Source organism: Hydra vulgaris, chromosome 08 (assembly GCF_038396675.1).
Source record: "Hydra vulgaris chromosome 08, alternate assembly HydraT2T_AEP".
Lineage (NCBI taxonomy): Eukaryota > Metazoa > Cnidaria > Hydrozoa > Anthoathecata > Hydridae > Hydra > Hydra vulgaris.
The window spans coordinates 34,426,818-34,450,945 of record NC_088927.1 but is presented as its reverse complement, the minus strand read 5'-3'; the positions used below and the strand labels follow the sequence as shown (position 1 = coordinate 34,450,945).

The 24,128-nt window shown below is 27.1% G+C and overlaps 2 protein-coding genes across 2 annotated transcripts; one reads left to right on the top strand and one right to left on the bottom strand.

Annotated features, from left to right (window-relative positions):
• Positions 1–240: 240 nt before the first annotated feature.
• Positions 241–3,374, bottom strand: LOC100215540 (60S ribosomal protein L10-like). The gene is given in 5 exon segments (NM_001287798.1): positions 241–424; positions 536–945; positions 2,995–3,053; positions 3,147–3,178; positions 3,367–3,374. Coding segments are annotated over 4 exon segments (651 nt in total). The 5' UTR covers positions 3,170–3,178; positions 3,367–3,374; the 3' UTR covers positions 241–265.
• A 133-nt stretch (positions 3,375–3,507) lies between these two features.
• Positions 3,508–23,086, top strand: LOC100208432 (nudC domain-containing protein 3). Its single transcript, XM_065803508.1, has 6 exons — positions 3,508–3,746; positions 10,594–10,674; positions 13,273–13,412; positions 13,986–14,167; positions 18,640–18,929; positions 22,788–23,086. Exons 1-6 carry the CDS (start codon positions 3,546–3,548, stop codon positions 22,899–22,901), a joined length of 1,008 nt encoding a protein of 335 aa, XP_065659580.1. The 5' UTR covers positions 3,508–3,545; the 3' UTR covers positions 22,902–23,086.
• Positions 23,087–24,128: the final 1,042 nt, after the last annotated feature.

Sequence of the window (24,128 nt, the reverse complement as noted above, 5' to 3'; positions counted from 1 at the left end):
TAACCATGTATCATATTTGTCTTGTAAAAATTCCTTTTGAAGACCTTAATTTTTTAAAATACAACCTGAATATAACTTTTTGCAGTAAATGTTTTTCCTTTTTGCATATAAAACTAAGGAAATAAAACAATCACCGGGCGCTAAATCACTTTCTAGCTTCCTGATTTAAGAAGTTGCTCCTTTCACAAGAATAAAACCTCGTGTAAAAACAAAGGATTACACTATATTAAAAAACAGAAGTTTGTTAACATGATATATTTCGCCATTAAGATTGCTGTTGCATGTGCTTCCATCGACTTAAAGGTCCCTTGTCTGGAAAATATTGAACATTGGTTCCATCAGGTTTAATAGATCCATTTCTGCGTCTTTCCTCATATTCACTTCTGTCCCATTTTGTAAAACCCCATTTTTTAGACACAAATATCTGAATAAAAATACATTAAAAAAGTTTATTAAATATTTTATAGTTTTTCCTGCTTGTCTAATTAAATAGCATATAGGATAATCACTTAAAAAAAAAAGCAACAAAACAAACCTTTTGACGACCAGGGAACTTAAACTTGGCTCTTCTTAAAGCTTCAATAGCAACTGCCTCATGAGCATCTTTACAACGAATAGAGATTAAAGGTTGTCCAATATGTACACGAGCTACAGTTCCTTGCGGTTTACCAAAAGCACCTCTCATTCCAGTTTGGAGCCTATCAGCCCCGGCACATGACAACATCTTATTGATTCGGACAATGTGATATGGATGAACACGCATTCGAATGTGAAAAGCATCTTTACCAGCAACTTTAATCATATACTTGTTAGCACAGATTCTTGCGGCCTCAAGACCTTCTGATGAAAGTTGCTCATATTCATCAGAAACAAGATTGACACATTTTGGAAATTCATCGACATCGGTTTTTTTCTTTCCCAAATCAAAAATGCGAATCTTTGGATCTAAATTAAATTTATATTTTAATTACTACTAAATTGAAAGTTTAATAAAAAATAAAAATAAACGAAAACAACTATAACAATAAACCATGTTTCCCTCATTTAACAATAACAATTTAAAAAGAATTTGAAACAAAAACTTTTTAAGATATTTAAACACTGTAGTGTAATAAATATCAATTGATAAAAAAAGGGTAATAATTTTGCATAGTGTCTGGCCCTTAAATCTATTGATTAGAATTAAGAGAATTGGCTATGCATATCTAAAATGTATAAGTCAGGAAAAATTATCAAAATCCAAAAAATACAGGCGAAAGTTGCAAATCATGCTTGTTAACAATGACACTACAAAATCTACATAATTTTTTTAAAAAGGAATACAAAAAATCTAGACACAGGTGTAGTAATACATAGTACATAAGATGTAACTTAACAACACAAACAAATTACATCTACAATTTAATACTATACGATGAACTTACATTTCTAACACACCTTAAAGTTGGTGATAAACAAGTCTAAAGCAAATCAAGTACTATTGCAAACCATAGCATTGGGGTCAGTATGTGGTTTTCAATATAATAACAAAAGAGTTAAGATATATTTTTCGAAAATGGTTTTGGATAAAAAAAAAATTAAAAACTAAGGGCACCTGAAAACTTTACAGCAATATGATACTAACACTATAAAATTTGAACAAATTATAAACATGGCATGCTTGACAAACAATAAAGGGCCACAAAACAGTCACAACAATGACCAATCAATTTGTAAGTTTTAAGAAGTTCTATAAAATATGGATCTGCAAAATATAAAAGAAAATATTATAGAACCAAAATATCTTTGCTTTTTGATTCCTTTTGAAATTCTAAAAATCTTTGTTTTTTTAAATTTTAACTATTTTTGTTTTCCAAACAACAAAAACTTTTCCAGCATTTTGAAAAGGATTTTGAAGTCCTTTGAAATGAGTCTTTGAATACGTTCCAAATAGTAAAGCAGTAAAAAGCTAACAGATCAATAAGAATAGGATTTTAATACTTTACTTATTTTAAACATTTAAGTAAGCAATATCCTAAACTATTATAGCTGAAAATGCAGCAAATTAATTATTCGAAAATAATAATGAAACAAATTAAATCTTTTTTTCCCAAGACATTTCTTGGTACATCTTAATTAATGTTTTTTATTATTTAAATTCATATTCATTTAACATTTGTTTAATAAAACATATATATTTAAATTCTATAAACAATGAAACATAAAAATGTTCAATTTTTAATAAATGTTAAATTATAAATGGAAACCAAAACAGTATTTTTCCTTACTAATTTAGGGTAGCCACTTCAATTTAAAAAAAAATCCCATGACTTTTTATAAATTTTCATGATAAATGACTAGAGTTAAATATCCAGTGTTCATCATGCACTTTACTAATATGTAATCTATCTTCTGAAAAGGGTTATGTGACCCGATAAATTGAAATCTGATAATCAAATGGTAATCTATAACTTACACTGCAATAATATCTATTCAGAAGGTCTTGAACTAGACACAATTTGGTAATTTTTTCTTCTTGCAAATATCAAAATATGGAGAAAAAAATTAAGATCATTTGAAAAGTTTTTCATAAATTAATATTAGGAATTCCAATAAATTTTTTCCATGACTAAATAAAATTCCATGACATTTTCACGATTTCCACGAAGCAACCCTGTATTAGTATCTTTTGAGCTGCTTAGCTTACTAAATGAGTATTTAAACATCAGAATTGTAACACAAGTCACTTAACTGATTAGCAATAAAATAAAAAATACAAAATTACCATTATAGTCTAATAGTAAAAAGCAGAAAGGACGACAACATTTTTACACTCAAAATCTTTACACTATACTTTATACTGTACACACTAATCTGTGTAGATTGATTGTAAATATGTAAATAAATTCGCGAATTAAACAGTATTTAAATTTATATATAATAATATTAAAAAAATAATATTATACAACCGCTTTAATATATTTAAAACATTATTTAATTTATACTAAAGTCTACCTGGAACACCACGACAAAATCTTGACTTAGGGTAGGGCTTGTTCTTGCAGTAACGATAGCTAGAATTATTAGACAGAAATTTTATTTTTGATCAAACTAATGCAGTTTACTTTGAACACAAATATATTTATTGTATAGTAATTATAGTTTACCATCTTGCCGGTCTTCTCCCCATCTTGGTCAACTAGAGAAAGAAAACGACTTACAGAAATAATTTACACAAACAATATTAACAGTTATACAAAATAAGTAAAATAACAATTAAAATTTAGTATATAAGTATTGTTGGACAATCTATAAATCAATTTAATGGAAAGATGGAGCTGAAAAATCTGGATATAATTTACATAGCAAAATAAAGATTCAACAGACCTTCGGCGATTTTAAAAAGAATGGTGGATTGGATGTATGACTATTACAACAGTTAAAATTTTACAGTATGGATCGATAACACTAAATTCTAAAGATAGTAAAAATAGTTAATAAGGTATGGTAAAAATTTTTTTTTAGTATAATCGCTGGTTCAAATTACTATTGTTATTGTAATAAAAATGGCTACTTTAACCTCTGAGGAGATGTCTAAATTTGATGATGTATTTCTTGGTATATTACAGTATTGTGGTAAAATTGAGCCTTTTCTTGAAAGCGTATTTAACTTCTTGTCAAGAAAGACAGATTTTTTTCATTTGATGCACAGTAAAGATGACAAATTAGGGTTTCCACCTGGTGTAGCGGAAAAGGTTTTATTAACAGTACGTGGAGTTTAAATCAATCAATTGTTTTTTCTATTGTGGTTAAGGGTTTATATATGCTATATGCCTATATGCATTTGTACTTTTATAATGTTATGCAATATTGTTAAACAATGCATGTAACCTATATAAAATAACTAATATAGGTGACAATATTAATATTTGACATGTTTTTAAAATTTATAAATCATATAAAAAAAGAATCACGTACACAAACGCACTCACACACACACACGCACACACACACACACACACACACACACACACACACACACACACACACACACACACACACACACACACACACAAACACACAATAGGCTATTTTAAACGTTTTTAAACTCTAAAAACTCCACCTTTTAAACAGTGTCCATTTCAAACTTTGCATAGTCATGCTCTTTTTAAAGCATTTTCCATAACTTTTCAAAGGTTCTAGTGTTGTTTGTTAAAACTCTTGTGTATTAAATTTAATTTGAAATATGCTCTTTGGTTTATTTATGTAAACAAATTCTTTTAAATGATAACAAAGAAAAGGGTTCGGTGAAATCATGTGCTCAACAACTATAACAACAGCAATATGTTCTGCAAAAACACCATTGTTTCTCCAAGGCTCTGTTATATTGAGACTCCATCTCAATCAGATAGAACTATCTGTAGTAAATAATTATAGTTGATGATAAATTAGCCAATAATGTATGAAGGTTAGCATGAAGAAATAAAAGAAAAAAATATTTACAGTGGATGTGGGTACTTTGTTTTAAAAAAAAATTAAGACCAACGATTCTTTTAAATAGTGCTTTACATCAAACATTGCACTTTTTACGGTGTAATTTCTTCTTATGAGAATTTACAGTGTAATTTCTTCTTATGAGAATTTACCAGATTTTTCACCTGTTTATGTTCTACAATTTTGTTTATCCTTGGGGTCATAGAAGTGTCACAAAACGTGCCTTTATCTTGGGTGAGGGTATAATATTGAACAAAACTCCTCATTAATGCATTTTTTTAAATATTTTAAGTTTTTTAATGCAGCGTTAACTATGAAAGTACTAAACTAAACTAAAATTTCTGAAAATTATTAAAAAATATTTTAATTTCAAAGTTATATTTATGTTATCTAAAAGTTATTTTAAAATATTTTTAATTTAAAGTTATATATATGTTATCTAAAAATTATTTTAAAATATTTTTAATTTAAAGTTATATTTATGCTATCTAAATTATTATAAAATAAATAAATTTAATTAAATTATCAAAGTTTTATTTTAACTAAAATATAAAAAATATATATATATATATATTTACACTTCTCACTTTGTGAAAAAATTATAATAAATTCTAGGTAATTTAGGTTATTAATTGAAAATAAATTTCATTAAAAAACCATAACATAGTTAGTTTAATGAAATTTATTATCGATTTATGATAGGAGCAGCCGTGGCGCAATGGTTAGAGTTCTGGCTCAGAACCCATAGGTCCGAGGTTCGATGACGGCTATAGCCCAATAAGCAACATTGGTAAGTAAGCAGGCGTGAACTTCTAGTTAAATGCTCTCCTGTGGTGCTCTGTGATAAGACCGCAGGGACTTCTGGGAGAACCTAAATAACCTAAAATAATAATAATAATAATAAACATACACAATTTTTCACAATGGTACAGTGAAAAAATCTTATTACAGTTGAATCCTATTAACTTGGACCCTGGATAAGTCGGACTTTTAATAAGTTGGACAGAATTTCAATTCCCCTTGAACATTCTCCATCAACTTACTGTAAAATCATCTGCTTAAGTTGCCCCCTGGTTGTCGGACCATTCGCTAACTCGTACTGTTTTTTAAAGTCCCTTCTGCAAAAAACTTCACTTTACTAGAACTTTTATTTTGAATTGCATATAATAAAAAAACTTCCAATACTTCAATAAAAATTCCAAACTTTAAATGCTCGAAAATAAAATACTTTTGCATTTTTTGGTTATTTTTGGATTCTATAGTGTAAATGGTAGGATTCTGACTATGTTAACATGGACAAAAAATTATACATCCACTTTATTTCCATTGTTTATACTTTTTTAAATAGAGCATGTATGAATTTTAAATTGTTACATAAGAAATGAAATCCCAAATAGGGCCTTTACTTATCGTGTAACAAGGGCAAGGTGGTCAAAATATTAGGGTTCTAGGAATTTGTATTGTCATTTTTATAAGTCTATCTAAATAAACTTAATTTGCAGACATTAAATCACACGGAATATAATTTGTAACAAAAATTATTTTTTCTCTAAAAAAATGTGAACTTAAGCCCTTTTTGAAAAACCTCTCACATTTTAAACCGTTATAAATATATTTAAAAAAAGAGAAAATTTTAATAGTAAAATTATTTTTATTAAAATCACAATAAACTACTGCTAACAAAAATAAAAAATATTATTTGTTGAAAGTTAAAATAGATAATTTTTTTTTAGTTTTCTCAAAACATGTAAAATGTGACTTATGTCCTTTTTGAAAAAACGCTCTTCAATTGCACCGCCCATCCAAATATTGAGAATCTTAAATAGGTCACACTCTACTTTTTCGCCCCAAAACACAACTTCATGTTTACAGCGGATTGATCAAGGAGTCATTCGATCGTTGAAGTTTAAATACCGAACTAATATAATTAACAAGATCATAGATGTTATTGATAACGAAAACAAATGCCTTTAATCTCCATACTTGATGCTATGGAAATGCTTGTTCATTCTTGGAATGAAATTTCACAAACCACTATTATTAACTACTTCCGCAAAGCAGGATTTAAGGAAGGAGTACTAGACAAAGATGAAGAATACTTCTCTGCATTAAAGAATTCAATTGATCAGTTAAAACAACGTGATGAGGATCTTGTTCCTGAAGATTTTACTTTAGTAGATATGTTAACAATTGATGATGATTCGTTTTGATTATAAGAGGAGTGATGACAGATGAAGATATTGTTCAAGATATCATTGAGCTAGTTGAAAAAGAAATACAAGAAGAAGAAGGAAACAAAATGTCGGATGAAATGGTGACAAAGCCAACGACTGAAAAAGTTCGTAAAACAATTGATACCCTTGTTAATTTTTCAATGTTTACTCAGAGTAGTGAAATTGGAAGAGTAGCTTTGAATGCTTCAAAGCTGTTTGAAAAAGAATTGTGTGAGTCACTGAAACAAACATCAATTTCAGACTTTTTTAATACTTTTTTTATAGACAATTTTTAAATATCCTATCAAAGAACATTTGATAAGTCTCGAAATCTCAAAAAGTCGATCATTTTCAAAAAGTCTGACTTAATGAGAGCTTAATTTGAACATTTGCTAAGTTGGACAATAAATAAATACCTCTTCAGAGTCCGAGTTAATGGGATTCTACTGTAATGACAAAAGATGTTAAATATTTTTTACAAAGTATAGAATAACTCTACAAACTAAGGCACGAAAAAATAAATGAATACTTGATTATTTTTTTATTTTATCCATTTATTTAACCATAAAATTTTAAAAATTACAAAGTTATTGATAATTTTACAAAACTAGTCATTGGAGTGACACCTTAATAAAATAAACAAATAAAGCAAAAAAAAGGTAATATAAATAGCAACCAAAATAAAATAAAACAAAATAAAAAGAAGAAGAGTAATATTTAAAAAAGCAAGATAAAAAATAACACAAAAAAGGGAAAAAGTAAATTAACTGACATGAGAGATAATGAATGAATGAGATAATGCAATGTTTGACAATCAGAAGATGATAGAAAATAAAAAGAAAACAAAAGGATATTTAAAAAAAAAGAATTTTATAAAAAATTTAAAGACATTTAAAAAAAATGAATTTTATGAAAATAAAGGTGCAGGTAGTAAGTGACCAGGGCCCCGACCCCGGCTAAAAATGAGACTTTTTTCAAACCCAGCCCCCGTCCCGGCTAAACTATAAGATTTAGCAGGGGTTGATAGCCGGGGCTAGAAAAAAATTTACTTCTTATAGTAAATGTAAGTATAAAATTATAATACTTTATATATTATAATTTTATGCTTACATTTACTATTTATTAAATACTGGCATATATTTATATATTTTCAAACTCTAATTTACTTCCAACAAGATTGCATGCAACCACTATTAAGTTATGAGTTACTTAAATATAGAGAATAAGTAAAAATATTAAGAAATGATTAACTGAAGACTTGAAAAGTTGTAGATTGTATATATAAGAGAAACATGAGGATGGCTAATAGTTATAAAGCTTTTTTGATGTGCAAGGGAAAAAACTGGATTAATAAAAGTTTTTATAGCATGAATGGACAGATACAGTAAAAGAATGCAACTTGTTGAATAAGAAACAAGCAAGAACGAGTTTTGGTTTATCCTATTAGAGATGATAGCTTGTTTGAGCATTGACCATGATGCAGGGTTTGAAGCCAAATATTTATATAAAATTTGCTTACATTTCCTTGACTTTTTTGAAAAATCAGATCAATTTCCCTGACCATATTCAACAATAGTTTTTATAAAATGTTTAAAATTACTATCTACTGTAATGAAAATGCTAAAAATGTACATGCTTTGAATGACAAACTTATAAAACTTAGCTATTAGTTAAGTTGGATATTAGTATGGATCTTATTATACATGTTAGTATGGATCTTATTGTTAAGGATGACTAAGAATGAAGAGTAAGAAAAACATAAGTTTCAGAAAAAATCAATGGGTAGCACCAACAAAATTATAATAGCTTAATTATAAAACTAGTAACTTCTCAATCAGAATTCCCTGACTTTTCCATGACTATCTAAAGAAAAAAAAATTCCCTGACTTTTCCAGGTTTTCCATGGCTTTAGCCAAAATTAAATAATTTTCCATGTTTTCCAGGTACAGTGTGAACCCTGCTGATGATATTTGCAGAAAAAAAGAAAGAAATGCAACCTTACAACATTGGAAGAGCGGCTCAAGCTTGACATATAAAGTAGCTCTAATTTATTATTATTTTTTTTTTAATGTTTCTTCACCTCCCCAAGGCTGAAAACAGATGAGTAGGCTACTTAATTGTGGTTATAACTTTTTCTCAACTATATTATTCTGAAACACGAACCTTGACAACCGAGGCTGCTGTGCGGAGAAACAAGTTAAGTGCGGTACTACCAGGAATGTGGTAAGGATCGAAAAACCATCGTGAGCACTCTACCACTACACCACGACCGCATTACATTTACAATGTGCTTTTAGACTTTGTCTGAGAGTAAGAGAGTTGTTATTCATCAATATAGGAATACCAACATTATTGCAATATTTTTTTGCAGTAAATAAACAAGTTTTAACGAGTTCTAACAAAAATTGCAGATTTTAAGTCCAGAATTTAAATATAATAAGCCACAGCAAGCCTTAGGCTGTTACAGTAGAGAGATCAGATTGAAAATCAGCTGCTTGCTCTAAGCAATCAAAAAGCAAAGGTTTTTTGTCAAGACAAAAGTATAAAGTTGAGTCGTCAACAAATAGAGCCACCTTAGATGTTAAATTTTCATGAAGATTAATATTGTAGATAAGAAACAATACAGGAGTAAAGATTTAAGGATACCACAAGATACTTTGTAGTACCCTTTAAAGTTACTTGAAATAAAGAAGAGTTTAGGCCTTCAAGAATAACTTTATTACTGCAGTTAGTAAGAAATAGTTTAATAATCTCAAAACCTTTATATAAAGAAACTAATAACAGAGTGAAGACTAATTGTGGGATAGTTGGAGAGGTGTTTTCTAGAGTTTTGAAAAATTGGAACCACTTATTTAGCACTTTTTAAAAAATAAAATTGTTAAATATTATATAATTAAGAAGATTAAATGTTAGACTTACTTTAGTTAATGACATTGTTGAAGACTAACCAAAAGTCTCTAGAACCTAACATCTGATATAAGATACAAGATTTAGTAAACTGAGAGTAACAGAGCTTAACATCAGGCGGGACCTTTTTACATTGGCCTCTTGGAATAATAAAAGGACATTTGTTCTTAAGAGAGATGTTCTTGTAAAAAAAGATGAAATAAATGATTAATAAAGCAACTGCTCAAGATGGTGAAAAAAATATGGAGTAGAATAAGATTTGACTTGAAGAGTAGGAATAAAAGCTCTCAAACTTTTTGTCCAAAAGGAATAAAAGCTTATGAGATGCGCTTTATGCATATATATTATGGATATAAACATATATGTTTGCTATTTATTCAAATGCTGGCATACAATATCCTTTCATATTTATGGAAACTTTAGTATTTATATGGTGTAGTATTTTCCAAATGGAGATAATGATGATGATGATGATGATGATGATGATGATGATGATGATGATGATGATGATGATGATGATGATGATGATGATGATGATGATGATGATGATGATGATGATGATGATGATGATGATGATGATGGTGATGATGATGATGATGATGATGATGATGATGATGATTATGATGATCATATTGATTATAATGATGTTTGTATATTTATATATATACAAAATATAACATAAATTTTGAATAAAAAAATATACCTTAGGATGTATAAATGTTTATGCAGCCCTGGTCACAAACCCGGCCCTGGTTATATTTTATCAAACTCAGCTCCGGCTCCGGTCAAATATCAACCCCGGTTGTTTACTTGACACAGGGTGGGACAAGATTAAGTTTGCTATTATATTATAGATAATATTAGCTACGTATATATTATTAATATATTATAGATAATATTAGCTATGTATATATGGTTAATGGTTAGATTTGGTAAAAAAGAAACATAAATAGTTTAAACCTTTAAAGTCTCATTATTAATATAGTAAATTTTTTTTTAGATTTTCAAAAAGTATCAATCCGAAGTTCTTAAAACTGATCCTTTATACAACAAAACTAAGCAAAAAAAAGAACCTGTAAATGTATGTATGTTCTTGTGTATTTTTTTTTTATTAATAAATTTTTTAAATTTGCTAAAGTGGTAACTGGAGATTAGTGACAATAATTTTTATTAAAAAATTTTGTTGTGTGAATAAAATAAAAATATAAGATACAAGCATTTTTCAACTTTTTTTAGAAAAATCAATTGCTTCAAGCGATAGTACCTTTATTAGACCATAAAACTGTAATGTGCAAAATTAGAAAGTTGCATTCTTGTTTCTATTTTGTTTTAATTTAATTTTTTTACATATAATTCATTATGAAACATAAACTAAAGTGAGTTATAATTAATGAATTTTTAAAATGAGTGTTGGTATAGAACATTTTCCTGCATATTTTCATGTATAATGAAACATAGTTTACTTTTTAATTTTTATAACTCTTTAGACCTGTTTGGGTCCTGTAAAAATGGGTAGTTTTACATAAAAGCCATTTATTTAAACAAATCTATGTAAATAAAAAATTTATAAAAAACATGGTTTTAACTGTTGCAACTTATTTGGCTTAGAAAGACAGTTAACAAAAAAAAAATTTCAGATATGTTTGTTTTTAAATTTAAAAAAAAAACATTTATCTTTTTAGCTTGAAAACTTTAATGCACAAAAAATAATAAACTTCCGCTGGAATGTTTTTATTTTGTTTCAATTACTTATTTTTAATGAGGCATTTCTTTGTAATCCTAAGAAAAATGTTGTCTTCAAAGTTGTTTATTTATGTTAATTTTTCAAATAAGATCGCTACTAGTCAGCTTTAGATTTTTTTATTTTTAAGTTAACTTTTATTTTTTTATAAACTATCTACTTCAGCCTGAAGCAACTTAGTACCAAAAATTGCTGGTATCTAATATATCAGACTTGGGTAGGAATAGCGTGCGATTGCACACTATACTTAAGCACACATAAATATATTTTTTGACAATTTGACTGACTGATTAGGTGTTATGACAAGACATTTCAAAAATCTACTAAAAATAACTGTTTTAAATTATGTTAACAATAGCTTTAAACCATTGATCTTTTCTAAATTTATTATAATACGTGAAGGCTTTTAAATAAAATAACAATTTACTTCTAATGATTGTTTAAAATAAACACATTTATTTAAATTACCAAAGAATATTAAATATAACATTTTTTTTTTGTTTTTTTTTTTAATAATAAATGTGTTTGAAAGTGTTTTTATATATTTTATTTTTTTATATTGTTTTTATCTTTTAAACGAATATGTTATTGAAATATTTTTTCTAAGTTATTTTTAATTATGATAGAAATAAGTTGCATTAGAATGTTTAAGTTGTCTTATTTCTTTAAGTTCTTCAAGTTAAATTCATTAAGTTGGTTTACTAATCAGAGCATGAAAAATTATAAGTTACTGCTTTAAAAAGAATATATTATTTATTAAGCAGTTTTTTTTTTTATCAATTTGTTGGAAAAAATACATACTTATACAATTAAAAATATTATATATAATACTATTTGATAATTTAACTTAAATTAGTTCATTTATTAAACAGTCATTAGAAGTAAATTGAAGGGATGTACTAGAATTCTGTTCCAGCCGGAATTTGTGTCTTTTAGGTCGTTCCAGCCAGAATTACAATATTTCAGGCCAGAATATCTGAATTTATTAAAATTGTTACTTTATGTAGAAGCGTTTCACTTAAATCTAAACAAAAAAATTCAAAAGATAAAAGTTTTAAATTTTTGAATTTCAAACCCAATTAAAAAGGTCACAAATTAATTTTTAATTTGAGTTTGAGTTTACTATATTTTTTCTTTTTAAAAAGGAGTCATGTTTCAATCTTTTTTTAGTTTTTTTTTAATATTCATTTAAAACAATTTAAAAAAAATATTATTATTTGAAACAGACTGATATATTCTCTTAGAATAGTAGTGGTATGTGGTAGAGTGCTCGCTTTATAAGCGAGAGGTTCCGAGTTCGATCCCCACCACGTCCCTGGTAGTACCGCGCTCAACTTGTTTCTCCACGCAGCAGCCTTGTTTGTCAAGGTTTGTTTCGAAGTTATAGAGTTGAGAGAGGGTTATAACCACAAGTAGTCTCCTCATCAGTAGTGGCCTTATCGGCCTTGGGGAGGTGAACTAACAAAAAAAAAAAAAGTGATTAAAACACAGAGCTATATATTTATTTGCGCTTGTGTCGCACACACTATGCCCTCTAATTATGACAAAGTATAACAACTGATCCCTGATAAAGTATAATTAACTATTGGAAAGGTAAGGAAAAGTGCAATATATTTTAAAAAATAACTCTGATGTCACATAATTTTTATGTAAAAAAATTTATAGATATATCTCAAAAAGTTTTTCAATTTAACATGTTTAGCATGTTAAAATTTTTTTTAAGTTATGTTTTTATTTTATGTGTACGCACTTTAAGGTTGTTTATATCATCTGATCATGTGTACACACTTTATATCCCTTGTAAGAATAATATATATATATATATATATATATATATATATATATATATATATATATATATATATATATATATATATATATATATATATATATAATATTTGTTTTATTTGTTTGTATAATTTTTTTGCTGACTTAAAGGATGTTTCTTTGTCTAAAAAATCAAGCACAAATGAAGATGATGTTCCTATGCCTTCTAATTATGTTGAAATAAAGAACACAGAGCAGAAAGGTGAAAAAGGTGAAAAAATAAAAGATAAAAATAATAAAGGAAGTACAAGGTTAGAAAGTAAGATTATACTTATATTATACCCAAAACATTAGAAATTCTAAATTTTTCAAATTCTTATGTTTTGTTTCATTTATCATAGCACATTAGTGTGAATGAAACGTGTAATGAACATCGGCCATGATATAAATCAAAAAAATGAACATTGCACACAATCATTGTATATCACTTGAAATAAATTTTAATTTTCATCTTCAAAAATTTTTGTGAATCAATATAAATAATTTGTAACACTTAAGCTAAAAAAATCATTTTTACAAGATTACATAGAAAAACAATTTTTTCAAACATTTATTCAAGAGAGACTTTGAATTCAAACATTTATTTAAGAGAGACTTTAAAATCAAACAGTAAGATAACTTAGGCTAAGAAACATTTTAGTTTTGATTTCATCCTATTCATTTTATCATTCTAACATTAAACTGTCAATCAGACAATGATACACGATTAACTGAAAATGTTGGTTTTAAATCTTAAAAACCTTCTCTTTTTTTTGTTATTTTTTGCTTTGCATTCTTTTCTTTGTATTCTAATAAACAAATGTTATCTTTACATATTTTTATAGTGAACTAATGTCCTCAGAATGTTACAATGGTGGAGTTGAAGATACATATACATGGTCACAAAATCTTACAGATGTAGATATTAAAGTTCCTGTTCCATCATCTATCAAAAAATCTAGTGATGTCACTATTAAAATTCAATCAAATTCATTAAAAGTTTTGTTAAATAAGCATCTATGCCAAGGTAAGTAGTTTTGTTTCTTTTATGTTTTCATTTATTTTCCACAAAGAGACTGTCATATTTGCTAGATTATCCATATTTATAAAAAGTTATTTTTATGAGAGCCCCTATATTTTTGGATAGAAAGCTTTTTTGAAAATGTAACAAATTCACAGTTGTTGAATATTTTTCACGTTTTTATTTTAATTTATAAACATACTATTTAGTTGTTGTACTAGATTGTTTTCAAAATAAGGAGGGGTAATTTTATTTAAGTTTAATATATTAGTTAAAAAATACAACTTTTGAATTAATGGGGTAGTACTATATGATCATATTGAAGTTTACTATGTTGTAGAAAAATAAACTTAAAAAAAAAAAAGCATTTTTTTTTTTTTATTAATTATTATGCATAGGCCCCTGGGACCATCTAATTAGGGAGGGGGAGGCAATTCTCTGATTTTTCAGGCAATACTACAAATTATAAAACTTTTTAAGTTAAGTTTTGTTTGAATATCAGTTTTAAAATGCATTTTAGTAATGTCTTGGTTTTTAATTAACGATGTAAAAAGACCACATAACACCAGTTATTAGTTTCTTTTTAAAATCATTTATAACAGCAGGTACCAGAGAAAGAAAGCAAAGTGCAACTTGTTAGTACCTGAAAATAAATAAAAAATGAAAAAAAAAAATCATCATCTTAAATTACAAAAGCATTGTTTTACATATTTTTAAATGACTTTTAAAAAAAAAAGGAATAAAAAAAAAATTGTTGGCTAACTATTTTTAGCTAACTATTTTTATTTTGGTTAATAGCTAATTATTTAGTTAACCAACACCTAGTTCTACACAGTAGTAGTTATATTATTTAGTTAACCAACACCTAGTTCTACACAATAGTAGCTATATTATTTAGTTAACCAACACCTAGTTCTGCACAATAGTAGCTATATTATTTAGTTAACCAACACCTAGTTCAACACAATAGTAGCTATATTATTTAGTTAATCAACGTCTTGTTCTACACAATAGTAGCTATATTATTTAGTTAATCAACACCTAGTTCTACACAATAGTAGCTATATTATTTAGTTAATCAACACCTAGCACTAAACAATAGTAGCTATATTATTCCCATAAATCTCCACCTTATTAATAAGCCTTCATTAAAGAGAGGCAGATTGTGTTTCCAAGGCACTATGTTAAAAAAGACATACAGCAAATTATTTGTTTTCAAAGTTATTATTGTTAACTAGCCGAGATCGGACCTGTAAAAATACGGGTTATTTGTAAGTCTATTCCAAATCAAACTTTTCTATACTTTTATATACCCTAGCTTTCCAGATCCGTAAAATATGGGTCTTTACTAAACCTACAATTTCAATAAATATCTATTCCACACCGATTATTTCTAAACCTATTCCTTAATTACTTCAATATTTTTTAGTAAAATAATTTATTTTGAAAAAAAAACTTTAAGACCAAAAAACTTAACACGCGCACCTTTCCGCATACGTAGAGCTTATAAGAGACTTATAATTAGGTTTGTTTTTCTGCTAAAGGCATTTCGTTGATAGCTCAGTGGTTAAGTGTGCTGTCATCAGTGTTGTTTTGAGGGGTTTAAGACTTCCTCTTAGTGTAATAAATTTTGAAATTTTTTTAATCTTGCTTATATATTTGTACTAAAAAAATATATATATAACAAAAAAGATTTCTAAAATTTAAAATAAAACTTTTAAGTTTTCTCATTTTATAGATATATTATTTTCTCATTTTATAGATATGCAATTATTCCATATAATGCCTGCAAACTTAACATATGCTAAAGATGTTTAACAAATAAACATGTTAACAGTATTATTACTACTGTAGTAACAAATAAACATGTTAGCAGTAGGGTCAAATCATTATATTTCAACCAATCGCCTGTGGGGCACCATCTCACTAAGGTGAGGGGGGAGGGGGTTTGGGGTAGCATCAATCAAAGGGATAAGGGGACAACCAACTTTTAGTAATATAGTTAACCTTTGTTAATTCACTTTTAAAACCATTACATTGTATATTTTCTGGAAAATCTGGCACACATTTTTGATAGTCACTATCAAAATTTGATTCTTATGGTAAAAGCATAACAAAATGCAATAAAGATCTAATGGCCTTAACTTTATATTCATTAGAAAATGAATCATGTATGTTTCATGCTAGAAAATGAATGCTTGTATCTTTGTAAGTTGATTGCCCACCTTCCCCCTTTGATTGATGCTACCCCAAACACCCTCCCCCCTCACCTTAGTGAGAGTGGGGGGGGGGAAGGGTTCTTACCATATACAGACCACTGATTACCTATAATAAAATAGAATTTAAAGAAATAATGGTTTTATTTTGAAATTAATTTAGATATTTAGATATTAAGTATCTAAATATCTAAATTAATTTAGAGACCTTTATTTGAACCATAACGAAGGTCTCTAAAAAGTTACTGCCCCCTTTATTTGTGCCCCTATCTACTATAAACTCCAGATCAAAAAGAGGACAACCAACCATACCTTTCATTTTATTAAGAAATGACTTATAATTAGTTGTACCCTTAACATAGGCCAGTTGGCAGATTAGAAGGGCACTGGTTTCTAGTAACACATTCAACCGTTGATAATAGAAAAATAGGGTTACTTAAAAATGCTGGCATTTTTAATGTGGATTCGACAAGTTTATAATGTTTGCATTTTCAGATAGTTGGGTCTAATGGTCTTATATGCTGTTAATCTTCCATCAAAACAAAGTGTTAGAAAAATTTACAAGCATCTCAAAATGGCTGAAAAATGGACTTTTTAGGCGAGTGGACATTTTGCTTTTAGATATATTTAAGTTCTAAACTGCAACAAGCTGCCTAAATTTTGCCCATTTATTGCAGACAGTAGTAGCTAATCAGAAAACTTATCTGTAAAAACTTGTGGATGAATAGAATAATGCTACAGTTAGTTTCAATTTGGCATATTTTAGCATTTTTAGGATTTTTTCCAAAGTTTAGGAGGTCATAATTTTTTTCTAAATTAACACAAGTTAATAAAAACCACTTTTTTAAAGAGAGAACTATCCAGAAAATAGTTCTAGAAAAAATGAGACACTTGTTGAAAACGAGAATAAAGTTATACAGCTCTAAAGTAGTCTGTTTTGACCATTTGTAAATCGAGGGGGGCCACTGTGTCATGTTTCTAAGGCTATAATTTCTGAACCGTTGTACTTGGAAGTCTGAAATTTCAAATTTAACCTATCTACATAATGCACATAACAATATGTAAAAATTAGGAAAATCAGAGATGGTGCCCCACAGGCGATTGGTTGAAACATAATGGTTTGACCCAGTAGTATTACTACTGTAGTAACAAATAAACATGTTAACAGTAGTATTACTACTGTAGTAACAAATAAACATGTTAACAGTAGTATTACTACTGTAGTAACGGATAAACATGTTAACAGTAGTATTACTACTGTAGTAACAAATAAACATGTTAACAGTAGTATTACTATTGTAGTAACAAATAAACATGTTAACAGTAGTATTACTACTGTAGTAACGTATAAACATGTTAGCAGTAGAAACTTTATTAAAATTATTTACTACTATAAGTGAACAAAAGGTTAAAATAAAACTTTAATACAGACAAAATTAAATTAAATATATAAAAATAATATTCTAAAGATGTAAAAACATATTATTTATAATATGCTTTTAATCTAAAGTAATAAAAAATTGAGACAATGTCAGTTTTAAAAAATTGAGACGAGAGAAATTGAGAGAAATTGATGTCAATTTTAAAAACATAAATACTCACATACCTTTCAAAAGATTTTAGAAAGACTTTAAACAAAGAAATGTAGAGAAACAATCTTTTTCGACTACTTTCAGCGAAATTTTTCATATTTCTTATTATTTTTTCTTATTGAAAATAAAGAGAAATTTTAAATATACACACATTTATGTATATAAATTTGTCAACAAATAACAGTCTTATTTTACTTAGTTTTTCATGTTAATTGCATAATTAAAATTGCAACTTAAACTTAAATTAAATTGTTAACTTACTTAAATCAGTATCAGTTTGACTGTCTAAAAATGTTTATTGTTATTAACTATTCTAATAACAAAAAATAACAATAAAGTGAATTAAAGTTACTAAATAGCACTTCAGCTCTTTCCAATGGCTCTAAAAAATAAAATAAAATTTGCTTAGCTAGCTAGTTAGTTGTTAAGAATCTAAACAAAGTAAATAACGAAGAACAAAAAAAAATGTATTTATTAAAATTACATATACACAAACGAAATATATTTATTTTATTATATTTTTAAGTTTCCGAATATTTTTTATGACTTCACTTTTTACCTGGCTTTACCATAAACATGTTTTTTAATATTTAAATTGCAATGCTAAAAATTTGAAAGGAAAGGGTTGGACATTCTTTATTTGCTTAGGTTTCTTAAATTTTTTCAATAGAGAGTGGGTTTAATAATCCAATACTTATTGATGGTGAATTGACCAATCGCATTAAGGTTGAAGATTCAATGTGGAGTCTTGAGCCTGGTAAGCACATACTTATAAATCTTGAGAAATGTCAGCATAAATGGTGGACATCAGTAATTGTGGGTGCTAAAGAAATTGATAAACAAAGCATTGATACCACGCAAAATGTACATGATTTTGATGAACAAACCCAGTCTGATATTCGCAAAGTGATGTATGATCAGCAACAAAAATTAATGGGGAAACCAACAAGCGAGGAACAGGTTGTCATATATATATATATATATATATATATATATATATATATATATATATACATATATATATATATATATATACATATATATATATATATATATATATATATATATATAAACACACACACACACACACACACACACACACACACACACACACACACAAACATACATACAGCCCTCGGAATTAAGGTCGGCATTCAGCAATTCTGACCTAAAAGTGTGTGAGCTCAGCAAATTTGTGTCAACCTTGTTTCTATGTTATTATGGTGAAACCTTTGTGTGAAAAATTTTGTGCCAACCATAAATAGTTTAAATCAGTATTTTATTGCTGTACACATATGTATGTGTGTGTGTGTGTATATATGTGTATATATATATATATATATATATATATATATATATATATATATATATATATATATATATATATATATATATATATATATATATATATATATATATATATATATATATTCCACGGCGGAAAATAAAAATGTAGTCGAATTTTATTCTCTTTTTCGTCAACTTTTAGCAAATGAATATTGATGAAGACAGATGAAAGTTTATTTAAAATATACCTTTAATACTAAAATAATAAATTTAAATCCTTTTTATGCCTCCGAAAGTTACGGTTTTTCTCATTGTTGCATGATGAAAAAGATATTGTAAAATGTTATTTTAACCATGAATTTATTTGCATAATCGGAATTAATTTAGCGTGAAAATGAAGCTAACATGTTCAAATTGTTGTTGGTCAAATTTAATACTTTATAAAATATATATATTTTAAGGAAATAACGAAAGAACTATTGCAATTTTCATGTAATATAAGTTAAGAAAAACATGATAAAGTTTTGTTTTTTCTAAAATTTAGTTAAAAAACTTAATTTTTTTAATAATATATGCAAAAGAATATTAAATGTTATGTTTTTACACTTAAAGTTTTGAATAACGGTGCTTAGTTAAAGCACATTTTTATTTTAAATTTGTGTAACGTAAGTTAAAACTGTGTAGTTTTAACTTACGTTACATTTACTAAAGATCTTGCGCTTTTTCGTTAAGTTTTTGTTTGCAAAATGAATTACGTCATTAAGTAATTCGCGTTGGTATGACAATATTCTGAAATTTTTTTATATTAGGAGAATTGTAACAAATATGCATAAACGTAAGGAGTGTAAGTAAAAACTTCGACAAACCAAAGATTTTCTTATTTAAATGACTCAAATAAGTATTAATAAAGTTGTAATACTAAAATAATTTTTTAAAGTTGCTCCTGGTCTTGTGGAAAACTGTTTTCGATTTGATAACTTTCATAAATGTTATGAAAAATTACTCAGGAAGAGTGCCACCAGTGTTTTAAAATTTCTTTTGTTAATTATTTTTAATAAGTTCAACTCGCTTGTTATGTAGCTAACTCTGAATTATAGATATAAAATATCCACAATAAATATTGCTTGGTAACGTAAGTTAAATACATAGTATTAAAAAAACAAGTTTATTTTCCTTAGCGGGTCATCTCTGATAAAATTTTATATATTTTTTAAATTGGCATAGAATTCTTAACATCTTGTAAAAGTTTCTAATACAAACTGCTTTACTGATTCGTAAAAATCTGATCTAAAAGTTAAAGCAATTTTATTACCTTGTTTACCGTGTAACGTAAGCCTTTTCAGTAATAAGTTATAAGTTCGCCCATTTTTGGCCACACTCAAAATTTTTTAGCCTATTTTATTCTTTAGACTAACAGCTTTCATACAAAATAGCTTAATTTAAAGTTTAAATAGGCATATATTTGAATAAGTTGTTGCGCGTGTAACGTAAGTTAAGAATGGAATGCCTCATATATATATATATATATATATATATATATATATATATATATATATATATATATATATATATATATATATATATATATATATATATATATATATATATATATACATTTATATATATATATATATATATATATATATATGTATATATATATATATATATATATATATATATATATATATATATATATATATATATATATATATATATATATATATATATATATATATATATATATATATATATAGGCAATTACATTTTTAACTTACTGTAACTTTCAGAAGCATAAAAATGACCTAAATTAATTAATTTTAATATTAATGGTATATTTTAAATTAAGTTTTATGTGTCTACATCAATATTCAAAGTTGACGAAAAAGAGAATGAAATTTGACTACTTTTTCATTTTCCGCTGTGGAATTGCCCATATATATATATATATATATATATATATATATATATATATATATATATATATATATATATATATATATATATATATATATATATATATATTTATATTTATACTCTAAGCGATGTTCAAATTTTACAAAAAATTTATCTGCAATATGTATGCAAGCTTAAAAGATGTGTAATCATGAGTGATTTTAAGATATAATTTTGAATTTTTAAAGAAACTACTTTTTCACCTTGCTACACCCATCCAAAATTTTCGCAAATTTGAAACTTTTTACAAGATGTAAATTTTCTGGAGATCTAAGATACATGAAGACATGTATAAGACTTGTTTATTCGCTATGTCTTGATTAAACTTGAAAAAAATTGGTACCCTAGCTTTACTGGATCACCTTGCTACATCTTGATTTTTGAAACAGTGATAATAGCGAGTGGGAGGGGGCGGTTTTTATTTTTTATTTTTTTGTGAAAATTTAGGAAATTTTTTTTTTCTAATTTTTTTAAATGAAATATAAAATATAAAAATTTATTTAAATTCTGTTTTTGTCTGGCGTCCTCGTCCTTTCATAAAACTGACAATGATTATTGTAAAACTTCAGCTCAATCAATTAATGTAAAACCTCTTCTTTACTGGCATTTCGGAATATATAAAACAAATTTGTTTAACTTTATCAAAACAGGTAGGGATGGGAATAGACATTTCCCCCTCCTTAACCCCTTACACTTTTTCCTTCTACTTTTTTACTGTTCTTTAAAAGCAAAGCAAGTAACATAGTTTAAGGTTTTTTCATTGTTGAATGCCTTGTTTTAAGACTTTAGATACTCAACCGCATCCCTTTATCTAATTCAATAGGACAAGACAGTTATAAATTGTCCTTAATTTCCTCAAAGTTTCTACATTTGTAAACAATACTTACCATTTCACCATTTTATAGTTGCTTTGATCGTATACATGTCTGCATGTATCTAAGATCTCCAGAAAATTTACATCTTGTAAAAAGTTTCAAGTTTGCGAAAATTTTGGATGGGTGTAGCAAGGTGAAAATTCTTTTTTGAAAATTCATATCTTGAAATCACTCATGATTACACATCTTTTAAGCTTGCATACATATTGCAAATAAATTTTTTGTAAAATTTGAACACCCTTTATATGTATGTATGTATGTATATATATATATATATATATATATATATATATATATATATATATATATATATATATATATATATATATATATTATTATTATTATTATTATTATTATTTTTGAAATTTTTATAAAATTTCACTTCTTTTGAGACCCAACATGATATGCCTTTAAAAGAATTTTTTTAATAAAATATTAGGGACCCGTCTGATGTTTAAGGGTCTTGAGTGACCCCGAAAATATTTTTTTATTAACAAAATTTTTAAATTTCGTATTAATTTATTATATAGAACACCATTAGAGAGTACCATCAGACATTTTCAAAAAAATGTTGTTTTATGAGTCTCCCTAACATACATGCATACATACATACATACATACATACATACATACATACATACATACATACATACATACATACATACATACATATATATATATATATATAAGAATTTCTGTTTAGAAAACTCACGATTTGCTGAAAAAAGCTTGGGATGCAGAAGGTTCTCCTTTTAAAGGAACACCATTTGATCCATCTGTTGTAAATATAAATGGCTCTTCAAGTTTTCATAATTAACTTCTTTCAAAATTTCGTCGTGCTATGCAATCGTTAATCAGTTCTATTGTTTTTTTTTTAACTTGAATTTTCACGTTTTACAATTTTACCAGAAAATAAATTGTAGAATTTCTTTATTGTAAGTCAAAATATCCTGTAAGAATTTGTATTTTCAAGGTTCGAGATTTCTCAAATCTCTCGAGATATCAAGTTGTTTGTAATTTCTCGAGATATCAGATTGTTTATAAATTTCTCGAGATATCAGATTATTAATAAATTATATTAGACATTAGGTAGACAGGTAACTCTGAAAATTTTTAAATCTCATCAAAATCTTATCAAAAGTTATTTTTCATAGTAGGTTGGTGGACCTTTTGTTCTAATTTTGGTGCTTAGACTTAGCAAACCAGGATTCAATGCCTAAATGTGAGAGCAGTGAGTCGACAAAGTGTTCTACTTTATTATCTTATACTAAATTTAAATTCACTGATGAGTTTTAAGTTTAATCCCAAGTTTCTTTTAATGTTTAAAAGCCATGACAAAACTTATTAGTTTGTAACTTTAATAAAAACTTTTAGTTAATAAGCTATCAGTAATTAGCTCAATTAAAACTAATTTTATAAATCTCTGATAGCATATGATAATGACAATTTAGTTTTAGAATTTGATTCGCCGTTACTGTTTACAATCTCCTCCCACCTCTCGACCAATTTGTTGATGCCGTTCCGCCAAAAATTGCCCAATCTGGTATCGAAGAAGTTGTTGAGCCAGTTTTTGAGGTTCTCTTCGCCGTCGAAGTTAGCACCCCTCATTTGATTTGACAAAAAGCGGAAAAGGTGAAAATCTGTTGGTACAAGGTCCGGAGAGTACGGTAGATCTTGAGGAACGTCCCATTCGAGCTCTTGGAATGCGGTTTTGACGACTTGTGCAACATGGGGTCTGACATTGTCGTGGAGCAAGATGACTTAGCCTTGTCGGTCAGGTCTTTTTAGTCGCATAGCCTCATTTATACGGCATAGTTGGGCGATCTAGAGCTCCTTGTTGACCGTTGCGTTCCTTTCGAGCATTTCCCAATGTATCATGCTTTTCCAATCCCACCAAACACAGATCATGGTCTTTTTTGGGTGGAGATCTTGCTTGACTCTCGGCGTGTCTCCGGGGCTACCCACTCCTTTCTTTGTTTCATATTGACGTACAGTTACCATTTCTTATCTCCCGTGACGATTCGGTACAAAAAGCGCTGTTTAT

Bases quoted from the DNA above. Each gene is read 5' to 3' on its own strand.
- LOC100208432 (XM_065803508.1), top strand. From the start codon at position 3,546: ATGGCTACTTTAACCTCTGAGGAGATGTCTAAATTTGATGATGTATTT. The intron at 3,747-10,593 runs GTACGTGGAGTT...ATTTTTTTTTAG, and splicing joins CGGAAAAGGTTTTATTAACA to ATTTTCAAAAAGTATCAATC. The intron at 14,168-18,639 runs GTAAGTAGTTTT...TTTTTTCAATAG, and splicing joins AAATAAGCATCTATGCCAAG to AGAGTGGGTTTAATAATCCA.